At 37.7% G+C, this 23,247-nt stretch overlaps 2 protein-coding genes across 2 annotated transcripts; one reads left to right on the top strand and one right to left on the bottom strand.

Annotated features, from left to right (window-relative positions):
- Window positions 1-2,283: 2,283 nt before the first annotated feature.
- On the top strand, window positions 2,284-13,274 carry LOC135466746 (NSFL1 cofactor p47-like). The gene is made up of 10 exons (XM_064744407.1): window positions 2,284-2,388; window positions 4,576-4,679; window positions 4,849-4,935; window positions 5,076-5,150; window positions 5,572-5,722; window positions 6,281-6,390; window positions 6,711-6,848; window positions 8,008-8,130; window positions 8,785-8,844; window positions 10,109-13,274. The coding sequence occupies exons 1-10, from the start codon at window positions 2,284-2,286 to the stop codon at window positions 10,239-10,241; spliced, it is 1,086 nt and encodes a 361-aa protein (XP_064600477.1). The 3' UTR covers window positions 10,242-13,274.
- LOC135466747 (dnaJ homolog subfamily C member 25 homolog) lies at window positions 13,272-21,841 on the bottom strand. The gene is made up of 11 exons (XM_064744408.1): window positions 21,724-21,841; window positions 20,512-20,540; window positions 19,796-19,861; window positions 19,232-19,285; window positions 18,670-18,724; window positions 17,875-17,981; window positions 16,680-16,817; window positions 15,574-15,638; window positions 15,078-15,273; window positions 14,412-14,477; window positions 13,272-13,828 (listed from the first exon to the last, which is right to left on the bottom strand). Exons 1-11 carry the CDS (start codon window positions 21,833-21,835, stop codon window positions 13,706-13,708), a joined length of 1,011 nt encoding a protein of 336 aa, XP_064600478.1. The 5' UTR covers window positions 21,836-21,841; the 3' UTR covers window positions 13,272-13,705.
- Between the last annotated feature and the right edge of the window lie 1,406 nt (window positions 21,842-23,247).

Raw genomic sequence — 23,247 nt, 5'->3', positions numbered from 1 at the left:
CATAAAGGGGATAGTGCAACGACTGGTTGACCCGTATCAGTATAATGGCTCAGGCGGGGCGACTTACTTGCCTTCAGTAAAGGCGTCTTACTTGGCTTCGTAAAGGCGTCTCAGGGAAGCAGCACTAGATAAAAGAGTGGTGGAAATCCTTAAATCCAGTTTTACAGTGCACATTACATGCACTGGAAGGATTCAGTCGTCGTCATATGACAGAAAAATTGTTCAATACGATGTTAAACCCCAAGCACTCACTCACTTAATTCATGCATATAATTAAGTTCCACGAGTATTAAACTACAGTGAAACTACAAATATGCAGGTATGGAAATTTTCATCCAGTTTCCAGGCAGATTTCAGACATTAAAGGTTGAAAACGAAAAGCAACTGGTAAGGTATTTTCAGATTTTGAAAAATTTTGCAAACTTCTTACCATGAGATGACACGTCCTGAAATATGGTAATACTGCACAGGTGAATGTGAAAATTTATATTCGTTATTCTTAATTTTCTTCACTTTATATTATCTGGAAGGGTTCTCGATGGCCTAGTTATACCATTGACTAATGTGGTACCATGACTGAGTCCTTCATGCGTACATACAGTAATCATCTAGTGGATCTGACCGGCCCAGATAGCACAGTTGGTAGAGCGTCCGCTTCGGGACCGGGAGATCCAGGATCAATCCTTGATCGAGTCACACCTAAGACTTTATAAGAGGAAGTTGTAACTTCCTCCCTTGGCGTTCAGCATGAAGAGGATAGTGCAATGACTGGTTGACCCGTATCAGTATAATGGCTTGGGCGGGGCGGCTTACTTGTCTTCGGTAAGTCGTCTCAGTGAAGCAGCACTAAATAAAAGAGTGGTGGAAATCCATCCTGCAACAAGGAGGCACATTACATGTACATGCACCCTAAGGATTCCTTCGTCGTCGTATGACTGAAAAATTGTTGAGTACGACGTTTAAACCCCAAGCACTCACTCACTCACTCTAGCGGATCAACTTGTCAAGGCTAGCAAGGTAACCAGTGAGTTGTGATGTTTTCATCCCCACTTTCCTTTGTTTCCTCCACTAATACACCTGCATTTTCTGATTCAGGGTTTAAATCAACTTTGGGCCATCATTAAGAGGCAAGATTTTCCCGCCTGATTGTCTATTCATTAACCTGACCCCATCAAGAGGTGAAATATTTCTGAGGAATGTTTAAACCACAATGTGCACAGATCATGACAATCATGAAAGCTCTCCAAAACTGGAATGTTTTACATGAGTTTTAACAGCATTCCGGTTGTAAAGTTGTATAGAAGCATGTTTGGCAGCTCCAGGAACTCAGGCTAATCCGAGTCTGATGACAGTCTGTGGCCCAAGGGCCCCTATGGACGTAATAATACACAGCCAACACACTTCACCTACAAGTGCCATTATCACTCATTTACTACATGAGAGAACTAGTTCCCTGGAAGGAATTTTCCCCAACTGAATGTCACTTTACTTCATATAGTGCCTACGTTTGTGCTACCAGTAATTGGATTGTTAGTTTTACAAAAAAAAAAAACAAAAAAAAAAAATTAAAAAACAAAACAAAAACAAAACCCCCAAAAAACAGTAATTTTCTGACTTGAGGAAGATTTTCAGTCAGAAACTGATTGATTGACGAAACTCTTTGATTACCTATAGTACTAAAGCAAACTGAAGAGACAGAAAATACCCAAAATTCAAATAGACCTGTGTGGCATCATTAATGGGTAGGCCTACACGGATACATCAGTAGGAAGATTATCGTTTTACGGCTAATGAAGAAAGATATGCCAAAGAATTGGAACATAAAAAAATTCTTAATCTTTTGAGAAATTTTACATATCTTAATAACCTTATATATCCTCATATATACCTCTCCATATTATGCGTATTTCTGTCAACTGTCAGAAATTTTCGGAATTGACGTTATCGATGAACTGGCAGGGAATTTAAGGTGGAACCAACTTCAAGTCAGCGCACCCAAGCAAGCACAGCCTGCTCCCCTACCCCGGCTCCACCGGGTTGTTTTGACAGGTATGACCAAGTTTAATCCAATTTTACGCCTCAAGAATAAATCTGAGAAGCTTTTTAATTTGAATTTGTAGGCCTACTTTTCTACGTTAAAACATACCGTATCCTAAACTGCATATTATTCCTGTGATCTGAGGTGCTTACTGTATGTCATTTTTTGTACTCACTTGGTGGCAACGGGAGATAACTCAAGAGAGCTCTTCACAGTTAGAGGAATTAAAAGCATCCAGCTTGAGAATGGCAGACAACAAACAGGAGCTCATCGCTCAGTTTACCAACGTAACTGGTATTGACGAAGACAGGGCAAAGTTTTTCTTGGAATCTGCAGCATGGGATCTTCAGGTTAAAGTATTTCTTGGATTCCGATCGCTGCGTAAAGACCAAGCTGCCAAAGCCTTTTCAAATGTTGTGCGGCTGTCGTTGTTGTTCTTTTTGATTTTGCATTTGTCTTAGTCATGCATACGTCTGCTAATGGAGAAAGAGACGACAGGTTTGGGGAGTTTTAAACTTGAGGGTTTCGTCAATTCATTGAAGAAGCAGCTTTTCACAATGAACATCTGAGAAGGGGCTCATTGACTAACAGTAGGGTCACCCTAGTCATTACAACTGCCCATGATTGTCAATCTTACATGAGTTACTTCTTGCTTTACTTCCAAATACAAACGATTTGTTATTGAGGATTTGTGAGGACTAGAGTGCTGTTTATGTGTTCATTTCCGCGTGCCTTTTGACGTCATTTTTTTCCACGGTCACATGCTTTTACTGATTTTTCAAAGGTTTAAAATGAAAGGGGAGATGTTCAATTTAATACCCAAAAAACAGAGATAGTTGTACGGTAAGGTGTTCTTCACTCTGGTTTCTGTCATCCACAAGTGTTCTGCACTCAACTGTTTGCAGTTCATACATATTTCAGAAAGTCATCTCTTTAATTGTTTTGTTGCGGAAAGGCCTGGATTCAAACTTCCATCAGACAGCATGCTGGGTCCCTAGTCGAATGCTTATACCACTAGACCACTAGAGTTTTTGTGACAGAATTACTTTTTTAGACGTGCTTGAGACAGATGAACATTGTAAGAGTTGAATGCGCATGTGCGTGTGTCACATGACTTTGTTACATGGACTACATCTGAAAGTACTCCTCCATATTTGGCTGGCCTCATTCAGGGAAGCATGAATGAATTGGCATAAGTAGTGACATAGAAAGTTACATGTAAACACAGCACCGTAGCCATATATCCTGACACTGAAACAAGGGTTTGAAACAGTCACAATTACTTAACCCTATCTTATTCAGTTCAGTTTAATGTTCTGGTGTTTACTCAATTAGATACTTAGCTAGATGGCTATTTCAACTCATCTCTTTATACACAGTTGGCAGTTTTATACCCACAGCAGCTGCCTGTGGTAAACCATGCACCATGTCTGATGGGTCCTTTCCAAAGAAGGGTACAGTCCAAAACAGGTGTCAGTTGTGGTTCTTACCTCTCACCTTTCAGTTCGCCTGTGCACACTACACCCATTGTATATTCCTCTTGGTAAAGTCATGCAAGACCCAATATTCATGTAGTCTGAGAGTACTTTGACATAAGGTTTGAAAAAATTTTGTTTTGCCAATATGACCCCAAACCAATATCTAATCACTCCATGTACATGCCTGATGCAGTTGCTGTGGAAGTTTGTCATGGCGTGTGTGACAAAAATTACCCATCAAATATGTTTCTATGCCCTAAAGTCCTTACCTTTTCGTCTGTCAATTTATTGCGAGCAAAACGTCAATTGCCGAGACCATCTTTGATTTGGGGCCATCCTTGGCCAGTCAAAATCTTTGCCAAACCTAACCTCAAAGCAGTCACAGACTTAAATTCATGACACGGCCATCTCTGTAGCTGCAGCCATTTTCCTTCACCAGTCCACAGTTATGGGGTTTGACAGTATGGTCATACCTGGACAGAGCCTAACGGCTGATTTGTTATGATACAGGTTGCCTTGTTGTGAATTTGGATCTAGTGTATTTAAAGTATTAAAGCCCTGAACTATTCAACATGGTGAAGTCAAATCATTTATGAATGGTCTCTTGCTGATTTTATCTAGAGACAGGGAGAGGCTGCTTGGGCCACCAGCTGGTAGCCTGATTATTCCACTACTCTTGACCAAATCTGTCTGACCTGACATAAATATTAATATAATGAAGAACATGTTGGACTACATTAATAGTGGATGATATGATTTCACTACAAGATTATACTATTTTTCTGCATGGTACTAAAGGCTTTCTGCATTCTCATAATATCAGCCGATATATCTCATCATATTTTACCTCCTGCAATGGGTGTCATATGATGAGATATTCATTATAATGGGTAAAGTAAGATATAAAGGTGAGATATCATACATTTGATGTTTCCGTCTTTTATTCTAGTCAGTGTTTCAGACTTTTTGTCAGTATTCAGCATTTTTCATACATGTACAGACAGTCAAGAAGATGAAAAAAAAAAACATTGAAGTTTGATCTTCTGTTTTGGTTTGTAGTTGGCTATGGCTAGTTTTTATGAAGAGGGAGATGCAGAAGGGGAGACAACTGGACATATACAGCAGGAGACTGCTCCACCAGCTAGGGAAACTTCTTCATCAAAGTAAGATTTTGCATTGCAGTAAACACTTATGAGCTGTATAAGGATGATGTGTGTGTGTTTTATTTACATTCATGATAACTTCACACGGATCTTCTGTTATTATATGGTGATATGTTAAAAGACTGTCCACTTATATTACATATATATGTTTGTTTTCCTCACATGACAGATTCACAACTTTTTCCAACATAAGTGTCACTGGAGGTGACGATTCAGATGAAGGCCAAGCCTTTTATGCTGGCGGATCAGAAACCAGGTACGTCAACACAGCTGTTGTGTTATGTCTCTCTATCTTTACTTGCCTAAATAAGCTTTGAATTTATTTTTAATATTCAGTGTTATCATAACTATATAAAATGGGCAGTTTTAACATGGGTATTGAATGTGTGTTTTTAGTGGTCAACAGATAATTGGGCCTCCAAAACGGAAATCAGAAGATGTTGTTGAACACTTGATGAAGTCAGCCAAGGAGTAAGTAACTTTTGAATTATGTTTTGTTAAGGAAAAAAAAGTATTTTGGCTCATTTATAAGGTACCCTGTAATTGAGCATTAAGACAGTATGTTTAAATCAACTTGACTGCATTGTTATGTCTCCGATTATTTATCAAAAAGCTTAAATATGGGAATATCAGTAAATTGTGGAGTATAGTACGTGTACAATGTATGTAATTCTGTGCATTGTGATTTTTACAGTCTGACCAAAGCAGTCACTGTTAGTTCAAGTCCGGCTCATGTTGGCTTCCTCTCCAGCTGTATGTGGGAAGGTCTCCGAGCATATGGTTGTGAGTTTCCTCCAGGCTTTGCCTGGTTTCCTCCCACCAAATATTCTTGATTATGGCGTAAAACACCACTCAAATCAAATCAAAAGTGATGTGATGCAAAATGTTTCAGACATGGTGCTGAAGTGGCGGAATCCTCATCAGGGAGCAGCCAAAAGATGAAGAATAGGCCAGCATTTCGAGGCACTGGTTATAAACTAGGAGAGACAGATGGGGCGTCAGAAGCCATACAGGGAGAAGCATTAGATGCTGGCCCTAGACAGGTATGAAAATCAGAGGAGACTGTGACAGTAGGAGACAGGTTAATACAGAAACTTCAGTGTGTTAGACTGTTGTAAAATGATTACACTTCACCTGAAGGGAAGGTACTTGTATATTTGTACAGTTTGTAAATCAATAACGGTTTGATTCATTGAGTCAGTCTTTTTTAATTAGTCTGGTCACATGAAAAATTTAAGTTGTGTGACCATGTACAGTGCATGATGATCTTTGTTTAAGTATTTTGTTCATGTGTATACCTATTTTTAGAGCTGGGTACAAAATACATAGTATAGACACATGTAGGACATCCTAATATGAGAAAGTGGTCATGCTTTTTTTTTTTCAAATATATATTTCATGTCTCATGTGTTAGTGATGAACACAATATATACCATTGTTTCATATAAATGATAGTGAAGCCCTCTTGTGTACCACTTTCCCCCAGGTTCTGCCTGGTTTCCTCCCACCAATATGCTGGCCCACGCCTTAGAAGTGAAATATTTTTGAGTATGGCGTAAAACACCAATCAAATAAATTACACATTTTTTATGCTTTTTCAGGTAGATGTTGTATTAAAACTTTGGAAAAATGGATTTAGTGTAGACAATGAGCCACTGAGAGATTTCAATAACCCAGCAAATAAAGAATTCTTGGAGAGCATATCTAAGGGGTAAGTGTTTTTCTTTTGGCTACAAGTGTTTTCTATTTTACAGTAGCATATAATTGTTTCAGTGAGTGCTGATATGCTGCCATGCAAGAGTATTGAAAAGTAATTCAGCAAGAACAAGATGGAAACTGAAGTCCTAACTTTCAGTTTCTCTCTTTGTTGTTTCCTCCACAGTGTCTAAGAAATGAGTCATACAGGAATGTCATTTTTAACTCCTTTGTCATGTTTAGACATCCACACAAGTTTAGACTGGCTTTAGCTACAGGTAGATGTATATACTTTGAACATAGGGTGTTGAAGAGAACATTGTTTTTCATGTTCAGAGAGGTTCCACGAGAGTTAATCCGCATGGCACGAGGAGGGGAGGTGAATTTAAATATGGAGGACCACAGGGAAGAGGAGTATGTCAAACCTAAACAGTCTCTGAAGGCTTTCTCTGGGGAAGGACACATGCTCGGAAGGTAAATTTGTACATGTATCTTCAATGCTGGAGCTTGATGCTGTCACAGATTTGTTACTTGGAAAGTCACAAGAAAATCTGACTGCTCTGTGTTGCACAAGGCACTTGCTATGTAGTTGTTACTGTGTATACGTGTTTGTCTACTGATGGATGCACAGTGATAGAAAGCAATACATTCTTATGAATTTCAAGTGGTTACTGTAATGGGCTGCCCCAAATTCTGGTGTCTATAAATATAAACACTCATGTTCATCTAATTTCACCTGCTTCATACACCTAGTAGGGATAGCATCTGAGGTCTGGGGTTCATTGGTAAGGCTAGCTGTTTTGAACAGTTGTAATATATAGAAGCTATACCAAAGATTTTTTGGCAACAGATTCATATGTGCTAATTTTCTGTATTTGCCAAGAGTAGCTGAAATTATTATAATATAATAAATGAAAATATCAAAATCGTACCTGTAATATTTCTAGTGTTCAATTGAATCTGAACCTATAATGTGAACACTTTATAAATTTAAGGATACTGATATTGAACCGTAACACATGCACAGACAAGACTTACATGTCACTAAAGGTAATTATTTGGGCTATTTTAAAATAATAGCAAAAATTTGACTGGATTTGCACTGATCAATTTTGTGGCATAGCCTCTGTAAAGTTGTGAATGAAAGTACACAGACTGTTCAGCCTATTATAGCGTCAGTATGGTGTTACAGGATGGGTCGTTCAGTGTGTTGTCTTCTGTGTTATGCTTCAGTGAGGCAGCACTACATATCTAAAGGCATCAACACCACCTGCTACAAAATATGGTGACATGACCATAATAACTTTGGTAGCTGATCAAACAGATAGTATAAGTTTTAGTCAGTGACATCCCATATTTCAGCTCTAGTTCGTCTAATTGTCTACATGTACTGTAATGTATAACTATTGTAAAATTTTGCTCCCCCACCCCCATCCCCTGTGCACTTTTAAAGGTAGGTAATTGCACTAAAACATACAACCAAAGCTCACACCCCCTTAAAATCAAGAGAGCTATCAGAATCTTGCTAGTATTAAGTAGCTTGCAGGTATTTACTCTCGGTGAAAAGTTGCCATTTTATACAGGTCTCAAATAGAGTGGAAACTTATTATTATCCATATCCTCTGCTTTTCAGCCCTGCGCCAAAGGTAATGACAAATGCTTCAACTGCTTCAGGAACAGCCTCAGCTCCTCCTGTAGAGGTGGATTCATCTAAACCGCTCACAAACATACAGATCAGACTAGCAGATGGATCAAGGTGAAACTGATTTCTACATGTGAATGTGTGTATGCTGTATGTTTCAGAAACTTTGAGATATAACATTTTGTCCATATTCACTTAAATGATGGGCCCCCACTAAAACCCAGTAGACGACCACATGTGCAGGTGTTCGATTTGTATTGCTTCTCGCTCATCCAGAAGCTGGTATGTACATGGCAAGGTGCGACATTATCTCCTGGGCTCAGCCAGGTTTATGCCACACATAAAACCTACTGCTGTATTAAAATTTAACCGTCTTGAGTCAAAGTTTTAAAACATCAGATTCGTGCTCTCATTATTCTGGCCACGAAATCTGAAAGCTTGTCAGATATTTGGTTGGTAAATCTGGTGGTTGCCTATTTCCTCTACCCATAAACCTGGGGCTGGTTGTTCAGTAGTGTATTAAAAGTTAGGCCAGGCTTAAATCTTATACCAGTCTAGGCATAATACAAAACTAATGACACTTTAGTCTAGGCTAAAGTTAATACCGGGCTTAAATGCTAATACACTTTTGAAACACTGGGCCCTGAGCCTCATCTTATAAGGGAAATGTTCATAAGTCATCCAATGTACAAAATGAATGAACACCATTCAGGGAAGTGGAATGATAGGAATGCTGTGTGACATCTATGCATTTCTGTTTGTTTACAGGTTAGTGGCCAAGTTCAATCATTCACATGTTGTTGGAGACATCAGAAGTTATATTTTGGGGTATCCTTTTTTGAGTGTTACTTATACATGGCCACCACCATGGGTCCTTGAGTTTTGTAGTCTGTTGTTTATTTCTGCCTTTGTGATGATGACTTATGGGCAGACTGGTAACATTGTGCTAAAGTGTTACAAGAGAACAATGGTCGGTTTGGATTTGGCCCATTCATCATTGTGCAAGAAAAGGTATCTTATTGGCCAATTCTTCAAAAATGTTTTGAAACTTTAGCCAGATGTGCATGCAAACCTTAATACCATTCTCCCAATTCACTGCATAACGTATGAAAGTATTCCAGACTAAAATTAATATATATGCTAGGGGTTATTCATCTTCATTTAATCAAGCTATCAATGTTCGACATCTTCTACCGTGATTTGCTGAGCCATATTAACTCTTCAAAGCCCTGTACACATTCATAAATATGCATGATTCATGGTCTATTCAGATTTAACCTTAGTTACCGACATTGACAGGAGTTCAAGACAACATTGGATGTGGCTGTAGTGAGAATTATCAGGTGTATGGATTTATTTATTTATTTGTTTGGTGTTTTACTCCGCACTCAAGAATGTTTCACTTATACGATGGTGGCCAGCATTATGGTGGGTGGAAACCCATCAGAGCCTGGGGGAAACCCACGACTATCCGCAGATTGCCGACAGACCTTCCCACGTACAGCCAGAGAGGAAGCCAGCATGAGCTGGATTTGAACTCACAGCGAGCATGTTGGTGGGTCATTATGCTGGGCTAGCGCGTTAACCAACTGAGCTACAGAGGCCCCCAGGTGTATGTATTTCACACTACATACACCTGGAATAGAATAGCTAGCGCAAAAGATAACTCCGTGCACTGCGATGTGTTAAGGGTTAGTTTGAGGCAAAATACGGCTTGATAGAACTTAGTCTTAAAACAGCAACATAGGTTATGTCGATCGGCTGTTCAGCCTCTTTTACTGTCACTGGTTTTGCCTGATAGCAAAGCGACTTTCTGCTGCCTGCTAGTGTCAATAAAAGCACATCGATCACTGTCCATCGCACTGCTTATTGCTGATGTATAATCTTGTGTCAAGGAATAAATCAAACGTACATACATTTGCTTTGAAACACGGATATGCACACTTATGAGGGGCCATCAGTGATTGGCTGAAAATTGGCTGCCCTTTTATATGTACAGTAAAGCAAGGGTGATTACGAAACCTATGGCAATTATGAGCCTGAGATGATAGCGGTCATTAAGATTTTAAGTGTTCCTTAACTCTTCCCCCAGACAGCGACCCCAATATGCAGGCTCATCATTTGTTCTCATGACCACATTTCCCAATAAAGAGTTGACAGACGAGAAGCAGACACTGGAAGAGGCCAAGCTGCTGAATGCAGTCATTGTGCAGAGGCTGAAATGATGAGGGATACATTCGTGACAGACCACAGAGGTTGTGCTCCTCTCATAGACACTGCTTTGCGATCAGTGTTCGTGTACCAGTATGGTTCATCTGGCAGTTTATTTCCTCTGCAAAGCTGTGTACCAGCAAGCTGACTTCTCTTCATGGCCATATATATCATTTGCCAACATTTTCACCGAATTTAGAGGAATTCCCTTGTTCTCAGTCGGGGGGTAGGGGGAAGATGTACGTGAAGTTCAGCCATGATCAGCCTTGAGTGTACTCTGCCATGTGTTTTCTCATGGCAAATTGATACCTGAAATTCATAGAAATATCCACTGGAGGTTAATTTATTTATTGAGATAACTCTGGCCAGGGTGGACATTTCTGATGCAGATAAAGTGCTGTAAAGTGAAAAGACTGTACATATTTGCAGCTTTAGTTAGTTGTTTCTTGTAATAAAATCTGTTCATAATTATCAGTCTCCACTTGATTGTTGTTAACATTATAGCTATTGCATAAACTCAACAATAAAGATTTTGTACAGTTTGTGATGATTTAATGTTTCTCATAGACTAGATATCCCACAGAAATGTACTTATTAAAGAGCAGGGCGGAAGCAAAAAGGATTATCGAGATGTATAAACAACTAAGTGCTTACAAAAATGTTAGTGCACATAGTCTGACTCCAACAGAACTGAAATGGACTAATGTATGAGCATACATAGAACACTTCAGGGGTATGGACAAACTAGTATAAAACTGTAAGTGTTATGTACATGCAGTACACAAGTGTTGACAAACTTACAGTGACTAAAGTTAACCAGATTTCAACATCTCTGTCCATCATGGCGGATATTTTATATATTCAAACTTCATTTTGTGCGTCTTGAAGATAGTTTAAATAACAAGCACAATCAAACTATGGTGACCAAGAACAAATTATTCCCCAACTTTCATTTCTGCTTACACATGTAGAGGCAAATGGCAAAATTGGGGGGGCGGGAAACAAACCCCACATGTATCTATCTACCTTTCGTAGAAAAACAGACCGGTAATGTTTACTACACCTCCTGACATTGGCTATCTTAGAAATGATATAAGTATCAGTCACACTGTCAGTACAAGTAGCTGAGGCCAGCAGTTGAAGTGTTTTTGGAGTTTCGTATGTAGCATTTCTATGCACAAGTTAAAATCTGAGAGACTATAAACAATTACACAGTATTAAAACACACTGTAATGAACCATCTTCTACATACTCTGGATATAAATGTTGTAATAATGTGTACATTACAGGTCTATTACAGAACATGAGAGCAACACACACTACATTTATGTACACAATACGAGTTCACAGGGTGGTTGAAACTGTTGATATGGGATGTATATTTACACTTATGCTTTCTTGGACATGGGACAATACAAACATGGATGAAAGCCCATTGGTTTGTAACAGTAACTTTTATCATAGCTTCCTAACTTGGACATGCGAAGGAATTGACAGTTCACTGATGGCAAGCATTATACGATAATACCTGTCCACAGAACATGTTATATGTATTCGTAAGTAGTCACACATATATTATAAGCACAGTAACTTCTAACAGCAGATTAGTCGTTGTACACATGTATTAAGTATAGGCTGTTACTCATATTACACAAGTACAGGTAAATGTAAATATGTAAATGCTGCTTCATGGAAGCAAAAAGGCATTTTTAGTCTTTTCATATCGTTTCTATTTACAAGTATGCACTTTTGGGGACTTGCATTTGCTATGCATGTAGCCTTGAAATTGGCTATGCTGATAAATTTTATTTAAAAACAAAGATAAATTAGAAACACCAGTAAAATGCATCCAAACGGACTTTTTTTTTTTTTTTTTTTACACATACACCTGTGACTGGGTATAGTCATGGTATTTGTGTGATATACCACTGTAACCTGTTAAACAGCGCAGCAAGACTCAATCGAAAATTTTAACATCCACAACCACAAAGTGTGCTACTTAAACAAGAAACTACAGTACAAAGAATAATATAATCAAAATCTCATTGATAATATATCTATGGCCAGTAAAGATGAAGAATCTCTTTTTTTTTTTTTTCTCTTTTTGGCAAGATGGAAATTGAACATCATGATATGTGGATCTCAATTCTTGGTGACGAGGTTTACTGGTTGGTTGATTTAAGAATTTAAGAACAAAGGCCGAGTCCTCAAAGCCATTTCTGAAGAGTCAAAATTTTAAATGAGATCTTAATATTTTTCCGCTTTAGTAATTAAAATTTTATTCACCTCATCAAAATCATCCCAAGACAAATGCGTCAACATTTCAACTTTCAGTACCAAAAATTAAGCTTTGTGAAGCGGTTTCAAATTTTGACTCTTGTCAGAAACGGCTTTGTGGAATCGGCCCCTAATGCACAGCAGGCAGCAGGGAGCTGTGTTACCGTGTTAACTTTCTGTCACTAACATCTCTTTATCCGATTATTTACAATTGAATCATGTAAGAAATAGATTGGGTAAATGGATAGGCATAAAGTTTATGCAATCAGTCATTCCAATAATTCAGTCCAATTTTATGTGTTTGAATTTGAAATGTGACTGGCATAAGATTGGATTAAAATATAGAATATAAACAAAAATTAACACTTAGTCTATAAGAAATAAATTAAAATACAAAATCACAATTTTATGAGTATAAAAACAATAAACAGTGGAGAATTTTACAAATTAAAATCGACACTCTCTACACGAGTCCTGAAAAGTTTCAACTGCACTGCCAGAAATCAGTCCATGATTTATACCCAATTTCTTGTCATTCTGATAGTATGACAGCCACACATAGATTCACCTGCATTTAACCTATCGGGAAGTGCAATGAAATATCTTTGATAGACAACATGGCACAACCTGTTGAACACAGCTAAACAGACTGTAATGCAGCTCTCAGACTACCATCAGCTGCTAACCACACCATAAAGGGAATGGGTAAGAACACACAAAATCAGTTTGTTAACACCAAAGAGTGTATTAGATTGATTCCGTTAAAAATTAAAAATGTGCAGGAATCTAAACCATGAGTTTGTGTCAATGTATTGTTTCTCATATGACAGCATGGCAAAAAACTGGCACTAATCGATATCCCGGATTTAAAACTTGACAAAATTTATCTTATGGGTGTGGTTAACTGTTGTGTGGGCGGGGTTAAATGTCTGCTGTTGATAGGTCAATTATCAGTTCGTACCTGTGGTTGTTTAATTGAAAGAACCAAGGGGAGATAACTGATGGCCAGTTACTTCACACAAAAGATGAAGGACAGAATGAGAATTTATACAACCTGATTAATGAAGACAAGGTAATTGCAAACAAAAATTTACCCCACTATATGATAATTAAACACATAAGAAAGTTGGATGTGAAAAGGCACACCCACACGGAAAGGAGAGATTTCTTCCTTGTGTGACAGTAAGATGTACTGGAGAGACTAATCAGGTCCAAATGTCATCTGGCCAGGGCCTCCTTTCTTCATATACCGCCTGTACATCTTATACTTAGCACTCTCGGCCATTTTAGCTTTCATCTCCTCCTCCTGCTGTCGCTTCCATTCCTGAAATCAACAAATCAGTTATTTACTCCATTCTTGTTTGACGCCATACAGAAAAATTTCTATCTCATGTTAGGAATTGTTACAAGCCCCAGGATCATGAAGCCATCTTAGACTTAAGTCCAAAATTTTAATCAGAAAACTTGGTATGTCTCTTTTCGTTCTTTTAGCTGAAATTTGTTGTCTAATAACTTACCCAGAATTTACGCTGTCAAGCAATATTTCAACCTGGTTACATCAAAAATAACAATTTTAAAGTGATTTCAAATTTGGACTTTAGTCTGAGATCACTTCATGACCCCGGGGCCAGAAGTATATGTACTTCATGAACTGGACACCAAGGAGGATACAAAGAGTGTCAAGTTTCTCAGAACATGGTAAATATACACTCATGTCATCATGTAGAGGTTACTATCAAGTAGTCCTTTCCACATTCATCTCTAACCTTTCCTCATTTTGCTTGAGATCATTTGTATATACTTAGTACTGTAGAATTGTCAAAAGCAAGGTGGGCAGACATTGATTCTCACAATCTTTGACTATATCTCTTGTTGTTTAACAGTAAAAAATTGTGTATAGTACTTACAGTAAAATTTTCTTTTATCCACAGTTCTTCTTCAAGGTAAAGCTCTTTATCTGCTTCTTCTAATGCCTGCAACAAAAATTCCCCGAAAACATAACTATAAGTAAACACAATGAGTTGACAACAAGTTCATGCTATTTTTTCAATAAGTGAAAAAAAAAATGGTTTTACACATGTCTTTTCAAAACATTATTCCATTTTTTGGTATTCTTTGTAAAGATGAACAAATTGCCTTTGAATTGCATTGAGACTAAAACTCTACATGAAGAAAGCGGGGGAGAACATAGAGGATATTGCATTGTAAAGGTTGAACACCATAAATATTGTTCTCGTGAGAGGTGGAAATGATAACCCACAAGACGCGAAGCGTCAAGTATTTCTGATTCTATTCATACGCGCTGCAATTCCTTTCACGTCCGCGCTCTCAAAACCTTTTTACAGTTTTAAACGCTGCCTGTAAGTAATTATACATTCTACATTCTTTTTTGGCAAACCATATATTGCACGGAAGTGCATGGCCATGGGTCATGGGTCAAGGTCTCCAGCAGTGTAATAGCAAAATGTAATAACAAAAGTGATATCTAACTAGTGAAGATATCATTTTTATCAGTGAAAGAAATGCTTGGATTTCACTGATGTATAAATAATAAAGCAAAAGCATTAACTTACGTCCCACTGGGTTTGACTGAGCTTCATGAACTTTCTTATAAGGTAACATTTTTCCTCTTCTCCGTACTCCTCCCGGCATATGGTAAATTTCCAGATCCATCGTAACCACCAGTGGATGTACAGGATGAGTGTATATGGACTGAGGATTAGCTGAACCCATAAAACATCTGTGTATTTTGGTCTGCTATAACCTCCCCTGAAGATTGAATCGATGATTTTCTATTGGTTAATGCAACCCAGAAAATAGTGTTTGATATAATGATATCCAACATCAAAAAGAAAAAAAAATAATGATTATAAAAATTGCTAAACATTTTCATAACCAGGTAAAATAACATAAAACTTACATAAAACTTCGAAAAACACAATATACAATCCTCCCCTTACGAGAACGAGACATTCTAGATAAGCACTAAAACTTTAAGGCCCTTTGTCATGTTGTAATTTGTAGTTCAAACTTGTGCATTCGACTTGTATGGGGGTAAACAGTGACTACCTGATGTCCATTTTTTCAGCTATAATTTCTTTGATGATTCTGTCTTCTTCTTCTCGTATCTCTTCCTGTAAAGTACACAATATGAGTCATTCTGGTTTACACTTGATATTCAGCTTTGACCAAGCTTGTGGTGTGTAAGTTTATATATACCTGTCAATCCATAGCTAATCCTACAATGCTCTCATGGGACACTGCGACTGACACTGACAAAATCTAAGGAAAAATCATAATGTTCCAGTGATGGTGCAGAAAGTGGTCAACATTAATAGATTGTCTTCAGGAGTCTCCGAGACTGAACATTTCCAACAGATTAAACCATAGTTACCATAGTATTTTATACAAGATCTTATATTAGATCACGCTAGCCGATATGCGGTTATACAAACATAAAAAGAACCCATATCACTATTTATATAACTACTGCAGGGCTACTGCATCAATACTACATTAAACGAGGTGTCGTATTGGGCATTCTCGTCTGACACACAATTTCATACTACATGGGAGCAGTGCTCCCATGTGTGTTGGATGTGATGCCCAATACGGCATCAAACATATCCTTATTGACTGTGTGGACTTTGCCCATGTTTGGCAAAGGTTCTACACAGTCAACTGATTTATTTGACAGCGATACTGTCACAAAATATTGGAGTACCATTGGCCTATATCATAAAATATAAATTTTAATCTTAAATATTTATAGATAAAAGGTTATATACATTTCTTAATATACTATTTTTAAAATATGCTGATTTTCAAGTTTTAACTGTTTTGGTTGTTCTTATCTGATTTTAAACATGTCCAAACATTTATGTTTCGTGTTTGATGTTCTCACAACCAAATCGAAAACCTTAATTGCTTTGTGTTTTCACAATGTTCTTGCCACAATATGGCTGAAATATTGCCGATGTGGCGTTAAGCCATAATCATTCATTCATTCATTCAATACTACATTACACATATCCCGAGCACTTAGTCTACTCTGTTGCCCAACATGTAACTCAGTGCAAACACTAATACACATGCATCTGCAGCAGAATAAACATTGAAATGATTGTAGAAAAAATATTGGACCTTTGTTTTGACATGTTTCAAACACACCATACCTTGTTTCTCCTGTCCCTTTTCTTGTTTGTGTTGATCAGTCCTTGAGATTTTGCTATCTCCATGGCTTGGTTTCTATACTTAGGTTCTCTTGAGAGGTATTTTATGGCTGTGTTGTAGTTGTTCCACATACCCCAATACTGCAATATAGTCAATCGACATTTTAATTTTTTTTATCCTTCATGAAATAATTATATCTGTACCCTAATTTTTCTAATATTGTTTGGACAGATATTAGTAGTGCTGAAAGCACAGGATTACTTGAACATTTCTCTCACAGTTTGGGGAAAAAACAAATCTAAATATGTTGTTGATCAGATGGACAAACCCTGTGACCAAAAAGAAACTAAATATTCCTGCTACAATTACATGTATATTGGCTAAAAAAACAGACTAGGTGTCCCAAACATTAGAAAAATTAGGGTATGCAATTCCCGGTAAACAGAGAAAAAAAAAATTATCAAGCTTTATTAATCACTCTTCGGTGTCAGGAAAAGTATTGGTCTGGATATTACCAATCACTGAAATGTACACCTGCTGATCAATTGGCTTTTAATGGCTTTTTTATGCTTTAGATAATTACATATTCTGAATACCTGAGTTAAAGCATGTAGAATGTAGATATATTATAATAAAATCATCAGTTTTCTGAACACTGACAGTGTTGACAACATTACTTAGTTACATTATTTATTTACTTATTTCATTCGAGTTTTACACCATACTCTAGAATGTTTCAAAAAACTCAGAAACACGCAACTGTCAGCAGATTGCTGCATGGCAGACCTTCCCTTGCACGACTATTAAGTGACATTCGTGACTGGTGTTTAGTGCCACACTAGTGTGTCACTTACTAGTCTATGGCAGCAGTCAGGTTTACTTATTGAAGAAACTGGGCAGGATGTAAGGAAACCAACCCACCTCATCAGATAAATGTAAATCTCCTGATGTGAAGCTGCATGCAAAGCCACAAGAGATGGATTTGAACACATGACATCACTGATAACTGACTCGTCGTTTTGGTGAAATCACATTAGATAGTTCCGCCAGCAAGGTTAAAAAAGGAGCAAGTTTTCAACTTTTCATCAGTCCTCATTCAGGGCATAGAACGTTCCGGGGGACAGTTTATCCTGAAGCAAGGCAGTACTCTGATTATCTATTCTCAAGTCTTAGCCATAGCCGTCAGGATGTACTCACCTGTACAGCTGATATTATGGTGATGGTGACCACAATGACAATCCTAACATCCACTTTAGGAGCCATGCGACGCCGGTAATAGTAATAATAATGTGTGTAGTACTCCTCTGAAATTGTAACAAGGTGAAACTTTATTACCTAAGTCACCTGTAAAACTGGTTTCAGTTCTTCTACATGTGCCTCTGGTTTAAACAAACCTACTGCAGCTTTCGAAATAAGATAGGAAGTAAAGACAGTAAATTATATGTTAACTATACATACTCAATCTAGAGCCTTTGTTTGACGATTATTGGCCTCGTTCTTGACTTAAATTGATTTATTTATTTATCTGGAGTTTTATGCAGCACTCAAGAATATTTAACGTATATGAAGGTGGTCAGCATTATGTCGGGAGGAAACCAGACAGAGCCCGGGAAACCCCGGGGGAAACACAAGTTGCCATTACCGTCCACAGATTGCTGACAGACCTTTCAACTTACTATTAATGGAGAGGAAGCCATCATGATCTGGACTTGAAATGAAATCCTGGCCATTATGCTGCACTAGAATGCTAACCCATAGGCCACAGAGGTCACTTCTTGATCACAAATATAGCCCCAAGATGTATACAAAAAATAGATAAGACAAAAACTGAACCTCATTAAATGTTAGCCTATACAGTAAAGTATACCTGTCACTTTCACACTCTCTTGTTCAGTTCAAAGGAAGACGTAGATTAAGACTCAACAGTCAAGTCTATATGGTATTATAAAGCTAATAAATAGGGTGTAATTGTACAGCCAAACTGTGATGTACCTGGGTTATCCAACATGTAGTTATAATCTGCTCTCTGTTCATCATCTTTTAATATCTGAAAACAACAGCATGTGGGAATGAGCAAATAATGTCCTATTTATTCAAAAATAACCTATATGCAGAGTCAACGAAATATGTTGAAATTTGTACTTATAAAACATCTTTCCTCTTGACCTGACATCTCCTCAATTAGAACTGACAGAAAGGGACTGCATTAACTTTAACATACATGGAGCTTGTAACAGACCAACTGACAAGATTTGAATATCTTATTAAGGTTTTAATTTTCTCCTTTAGCGGTATCAGGACAGTTAACAGGCCTTACATTACAGGATAAAAGTATTTTTATCATTGCAGTATTTATTCTATACCAAGCCACCCAACATTCTTAGAAGCCCTATCATATATTTTTCTTTCGTCAAAAAACATTTCAAGTCACAAGAGATCTGAAACAAAACAAGTTCAGTGTAAACGTAGCAAGGCAGGTGGGACCATCAGTTTTGTGGCAATCTTTTGGAATTTGTTAGGTGTCAGCATCATTCAATAAAGTTTCAACACTCACCTCATGAGCATTAGCAATTTTTTGAAACATAACTACAGCCTCTTCCTTGGCCTCCTACAACACAAGAGCAAAGATCATTTATTTATTTATTTATTTATTTATTTAATTATTTATTTAACTGTCGTTTGTTTGCCGTACTTAAGAATATTATATATGTTAGGACACCCGCCACAATATGCAGGTTGCTGGAAGGCCTTTCCACTTGGAGGCTGTCAGTGCTTACTTGAACTCTGTGACTACACTGGTGAGAGGCTCCTGAGTCATTGTTACAGAAGCGTGCTAACCACTCGGCCACAGAGGCCCCAAGCGAAGAAATCAATCACGCTCACACATACACTGACTAAGACAGAAGAGATGAATACTTTTATATCCACCATATTATATTATTTCAACCAGGGTATAAAAATCTTGTGCTAATTATCCCAAATATCATAAACAACTTAACAGCAAATAAATGTGAACTCTGTTGAGTCATGGAGTTCCCAACCGGAACAGAATGTATTGTTTTTCCCTCTACAACATGTAAACAATGCAAGTCAAATTTAGAGCACAAAATGAACTTACCTTTCCTCTGTGCATATCTGGATGCCATTTTTTCGCAAGTTTGCGATAGGCTTTTGATATCTCACCCTGGAGGAAGGAAAAAAAAAAGAGTACATGTCAACTGGATTGTCACAAACGAACATGTATACGTAGCATGGAAAGAGCTGGCAGATAACTGGCTTCCTTAAAAGATGCAGGAAAATGATTAGCAAAAGGGGAACATAAACTTCCAACAGTGTGCAATGGCTCCATTTGATGCTAGCAGATGAGCACAAAACAGCATAAATACTTAATTCAAAAGTGATGGTGATGGCGATTTTAGTTTCATGATATTTGATAATGTTCTTAACAATACGTCCAAAGTCAAAGAAGAACTGACATTACATGGGTTAAAAAAAAAACAAAAAACAAAACAAAAAACATTATAACAATAACCTGCAGCATATACATACATAATCACAAAATAACAGTACTTTATATCTAAGTGCTGTAACTGTACCTGTAGTGTTATTAGAACAGGAAATAACATATCATGACAAGGAAATAAGAACAATACAACAAAAAAAAACACACAAGAAGCTAGAGAAAAGATAACACGTTGTCAGGACAAGGATATGGATCATCAGATTTAGGGCTCGATTCCACAAAATCAGTTATAACTGAAAAGCTACTTAAACGCATATTTCGGACAAATATATCACAACTTGAATTTCTTAAAACTGAAAACAATTACTCACCCGGGAACTTTCCCGTGTAACACCCAGAACTGTAATCAAACAGAAAACAATGCTTATCATGAGCTAACTAAGCACTTTCAATATATTTGCTTGGATTTGAGGTTTGGGTATTTTAAATTTTCTGTGAAGGATTTGCAAGAAAAAAGAAGCCCAACAAACAACAAACATGAGTTTATCATATTATGCTTGAATGATTGAAGGCGCAGACTCTTACATACAACAACTGCCTGATTTTTGAGAATGACAGTATGTCTAGCGAATGGGTAAGGACTAAGACAACCAGGCTCTTTTGTGGATTCTCTCTGAGTGAAAGACACGCAAAGGATTTTCATACTACATGTATATACCAAATCCTCGCCATCTATCAGGCCCACAATAACATCAGAAGGTGTTGGCTACACACTCTGACTTCTGTACAGGTGCCTTCATCAACAAGCATTGCTTTTCACAAATTTTCTGCTTTTACCTCTCTGACCCATTTTAAGTACCTCCCCTCTATAGAGGAGAGTGACCAATGCAACAAAGCAAAAGTTTATTTGAGATAAGTTGGGGGTTCTTGCAAATTAACACACCTAAAAAACATGTGTTTTGAAGTTAGCTGCCAATGTCCCCGTCAAGACGACGGATTCGACTATGCAAGGTGTTTTACAATCTAACAACTGCTGTAAAATCAGACATTTTAGCCTCATTCATTTGCAATAACCAGCATCTTATCTTGTCTCCACCTGTGTGAACTTGTGAAACTCCTGAATTATGATTCAACATCCACTGGTCATGCTGGACAATTAGGATTACATCCTAGTATTTATTTTTACTTTCTCGTTTTCTTATTATTGGTAGCTTCTAGTCGATTTGGAAAATACGAAATTAATAATTCCACGTGTGCAGTGGTGTGACTTGATAGTGGACTGGATTGATCAATAGATTCAGCATTGTTCATCACTTAAAGTGTAAACTGTTTAAAATTCTCATATTTTTATCAGTAAAACGGTAATAATCAGAACATACATAAAACAGCACACGACTGATGAAAGGCAGAATTTAAAAACACGACAATGGTTATAGATAGACTACATGACTTGGCTGTATAGCCTAACGACTTGCATGTGTTAGAATGGTTACAACAACAACTTAACACGTTATAACACCTGTTACCACTTACGTCCTTATGAGAATACTTAAAGAAAGACAAAACATATGATCAAAACTTACTGTCATAGCAGTTTTCTGTCCCGCAGTACAGTCCCTCGATGAAGCCGTGTGTAGCTACAATCGCCTGAGATGCGATGCACAGCAAAACAAGCAGACACCGGTTGCTTGCCATGTTGTCAGTCTCTCTAACAGCGGATGCGTGCCTCAAGGGATTGTACCCGGGCGGAAATAAAGGATGTTTCCTTGATCGAGTTGTCTCCCATTGGTCGGAGTGACAGTTAACATGCATGACGGTTAATTATTATCCACCTACTATTGACAAAAAAACAACAACAACAACAACAATGACAACAAACAAACAAAAAAGGAAATTGTTGTCATCCTAGATTTAGGTAGGCCTCTTTTACAGAATGAATCAAAATCTTTTACGGAACGATAAGGCAGTTAGCCAGGGACAGATCATACGGTAATCCTACCTGTAGACGAATAGGCCTAAGGTTATCGCATCGAATGCATGCACCGGCTCGAGGCCGAATATTGGAACGTAGTTGCAGATACGGTTCTACATAAGGATTCTTTGTCAAGTTCCTTGTTATGTGCGCCATAGTTTCATTCATATACCGGCATGTATAATTTGTTAAATTTATGCCGAGAGGATATTAACTTGAATGTATTTAACATTTTAAGAGAGTATAAATTGGTTAACTGTGCATGTAGACCTTACGTAGGTTCGTTTCATTGTCCATCTGAGAAAGACTATTAAAAAGCAAATACAGCCTACAATACGCACTTATAACATATCGTACAATCTTTAGTTTACAAATCACCTTTCTGTTATCATCAAATTATGGTCCCGGCCATACGTAGGAATTAAGGTCTGGCATCAGCCTGCGGTTGGTCGTGGGTTTCCCCTGGTTCCCTGCCACCATAATGCTGACCGCCGTCGTATAAGTGTATAACAATCAAATAAATAAATCAAATAAACAAATCAAATTATGGTCACAGAATCCGCATAGGCCTATGTAAACTTGCTCGCCTAATTTGGTGTACAGCGAAGACACCGTAGGCCTACATGTAGGGCATTTGCAGGATTCTTCTCTTTGCATTGTTTCAGGGACATTAATTAGAAACAAAAGGCGATCTCTCCCGTGCTGTCTGCAGTTAAGTTCGCTGGAGACGATCTACGTATGCCGCCAACAATAAGTATACGTCAAACGTTGAAAAGTTTGCCAGTAACTTGTCAAAGGTGAATGGTTTACTCTGAGTACTCTGGTTTCTTCCAGCTATAAAACGTGCCGCCATTACTCTTTAAAAACGAATGTGAACAGGTAAATTTGCGTACCACCGAAATGCCATTTTTGAAGTCTTTGGTATGGACTGACGTGGGTTGATCTCAAGTCTCCTGACTTCGAGACAAAAGCTCTAACCATTGGGCCACCGAAGTGGTCCACATACACCGTTGATACACATGTCATTGCCCACGGATGAGTTACACAATTAAATTATAAAATTTGTACCGCTAGTTAACAAAATTATGTGGATGTGGAATGTTGCGAGAATACTGTGTAGGCCTACCACTCGTAC

Source organism: Liolophura sinensis, chromosome 6 (assembly GCF_032854445.1).
Source record: "Liolophura sinensis isolate JHLJ2023 chromosome 6, CUHK_Ljap_v2, whole genome shotgun sequence".
Classification (NCBI taxonomy): Eukaryota; Metazoa; Mollusca; class Polyplacophora; order Chitonida; family Chitonidae; genus Liolophura; species Liolophura sinensis.
This window is presented reverse-complemented; position numbering and strand designations above follow the sequence as displayed.

Excerpts from the sequence above, each read along its gene's own strand:
- LOC135466746 (XM_064744407.1), top strand. The coding sequence starts at position 2,284 with ATGGCAGACAACAAACAGGAGCTCATCGCTCAGTTTACCAACGTAACT. Across the intron at positions 2,389-4,575 it reads CTGCAGCATGGGATCTTCAG|TTGGCTATGGCTAGTTTTTA; the intron begins GTTAAAGTATTT and ends TTTGGTTTGTAG. Across the intron at positions 8,131-8,784 it reads AGACTAGCAGATGGATCAAG|GTTAGTGGCCAAGTTCAATC; the intron begins GTGAAACTGATT and ends GTTTGTTTACAG.
- LOC135466747 (XM_064744408.1), bottom strand. The coding sequence starts at position 21,835 with ATGGCAAGCAACCGGTGTCTGCTTGTTTTGCTGTGCATCGCATCTCAG. Across the intron at positions 15,274-15,573 it reads GCTGAAAAAATGGACATCAG|GGGAGGTTATAGCAGACCAA; the intron begins GTAGTCACTGTT and ends TTCAATCTTCAG. Across the intron at positions 13,829-14,411 it reads GGATAAAAGAAAATTTTACT|GAATGGAAGCGACAGCAGGA; the intron begins GTAAGTACTATA and ends TGTTGATTTCAG.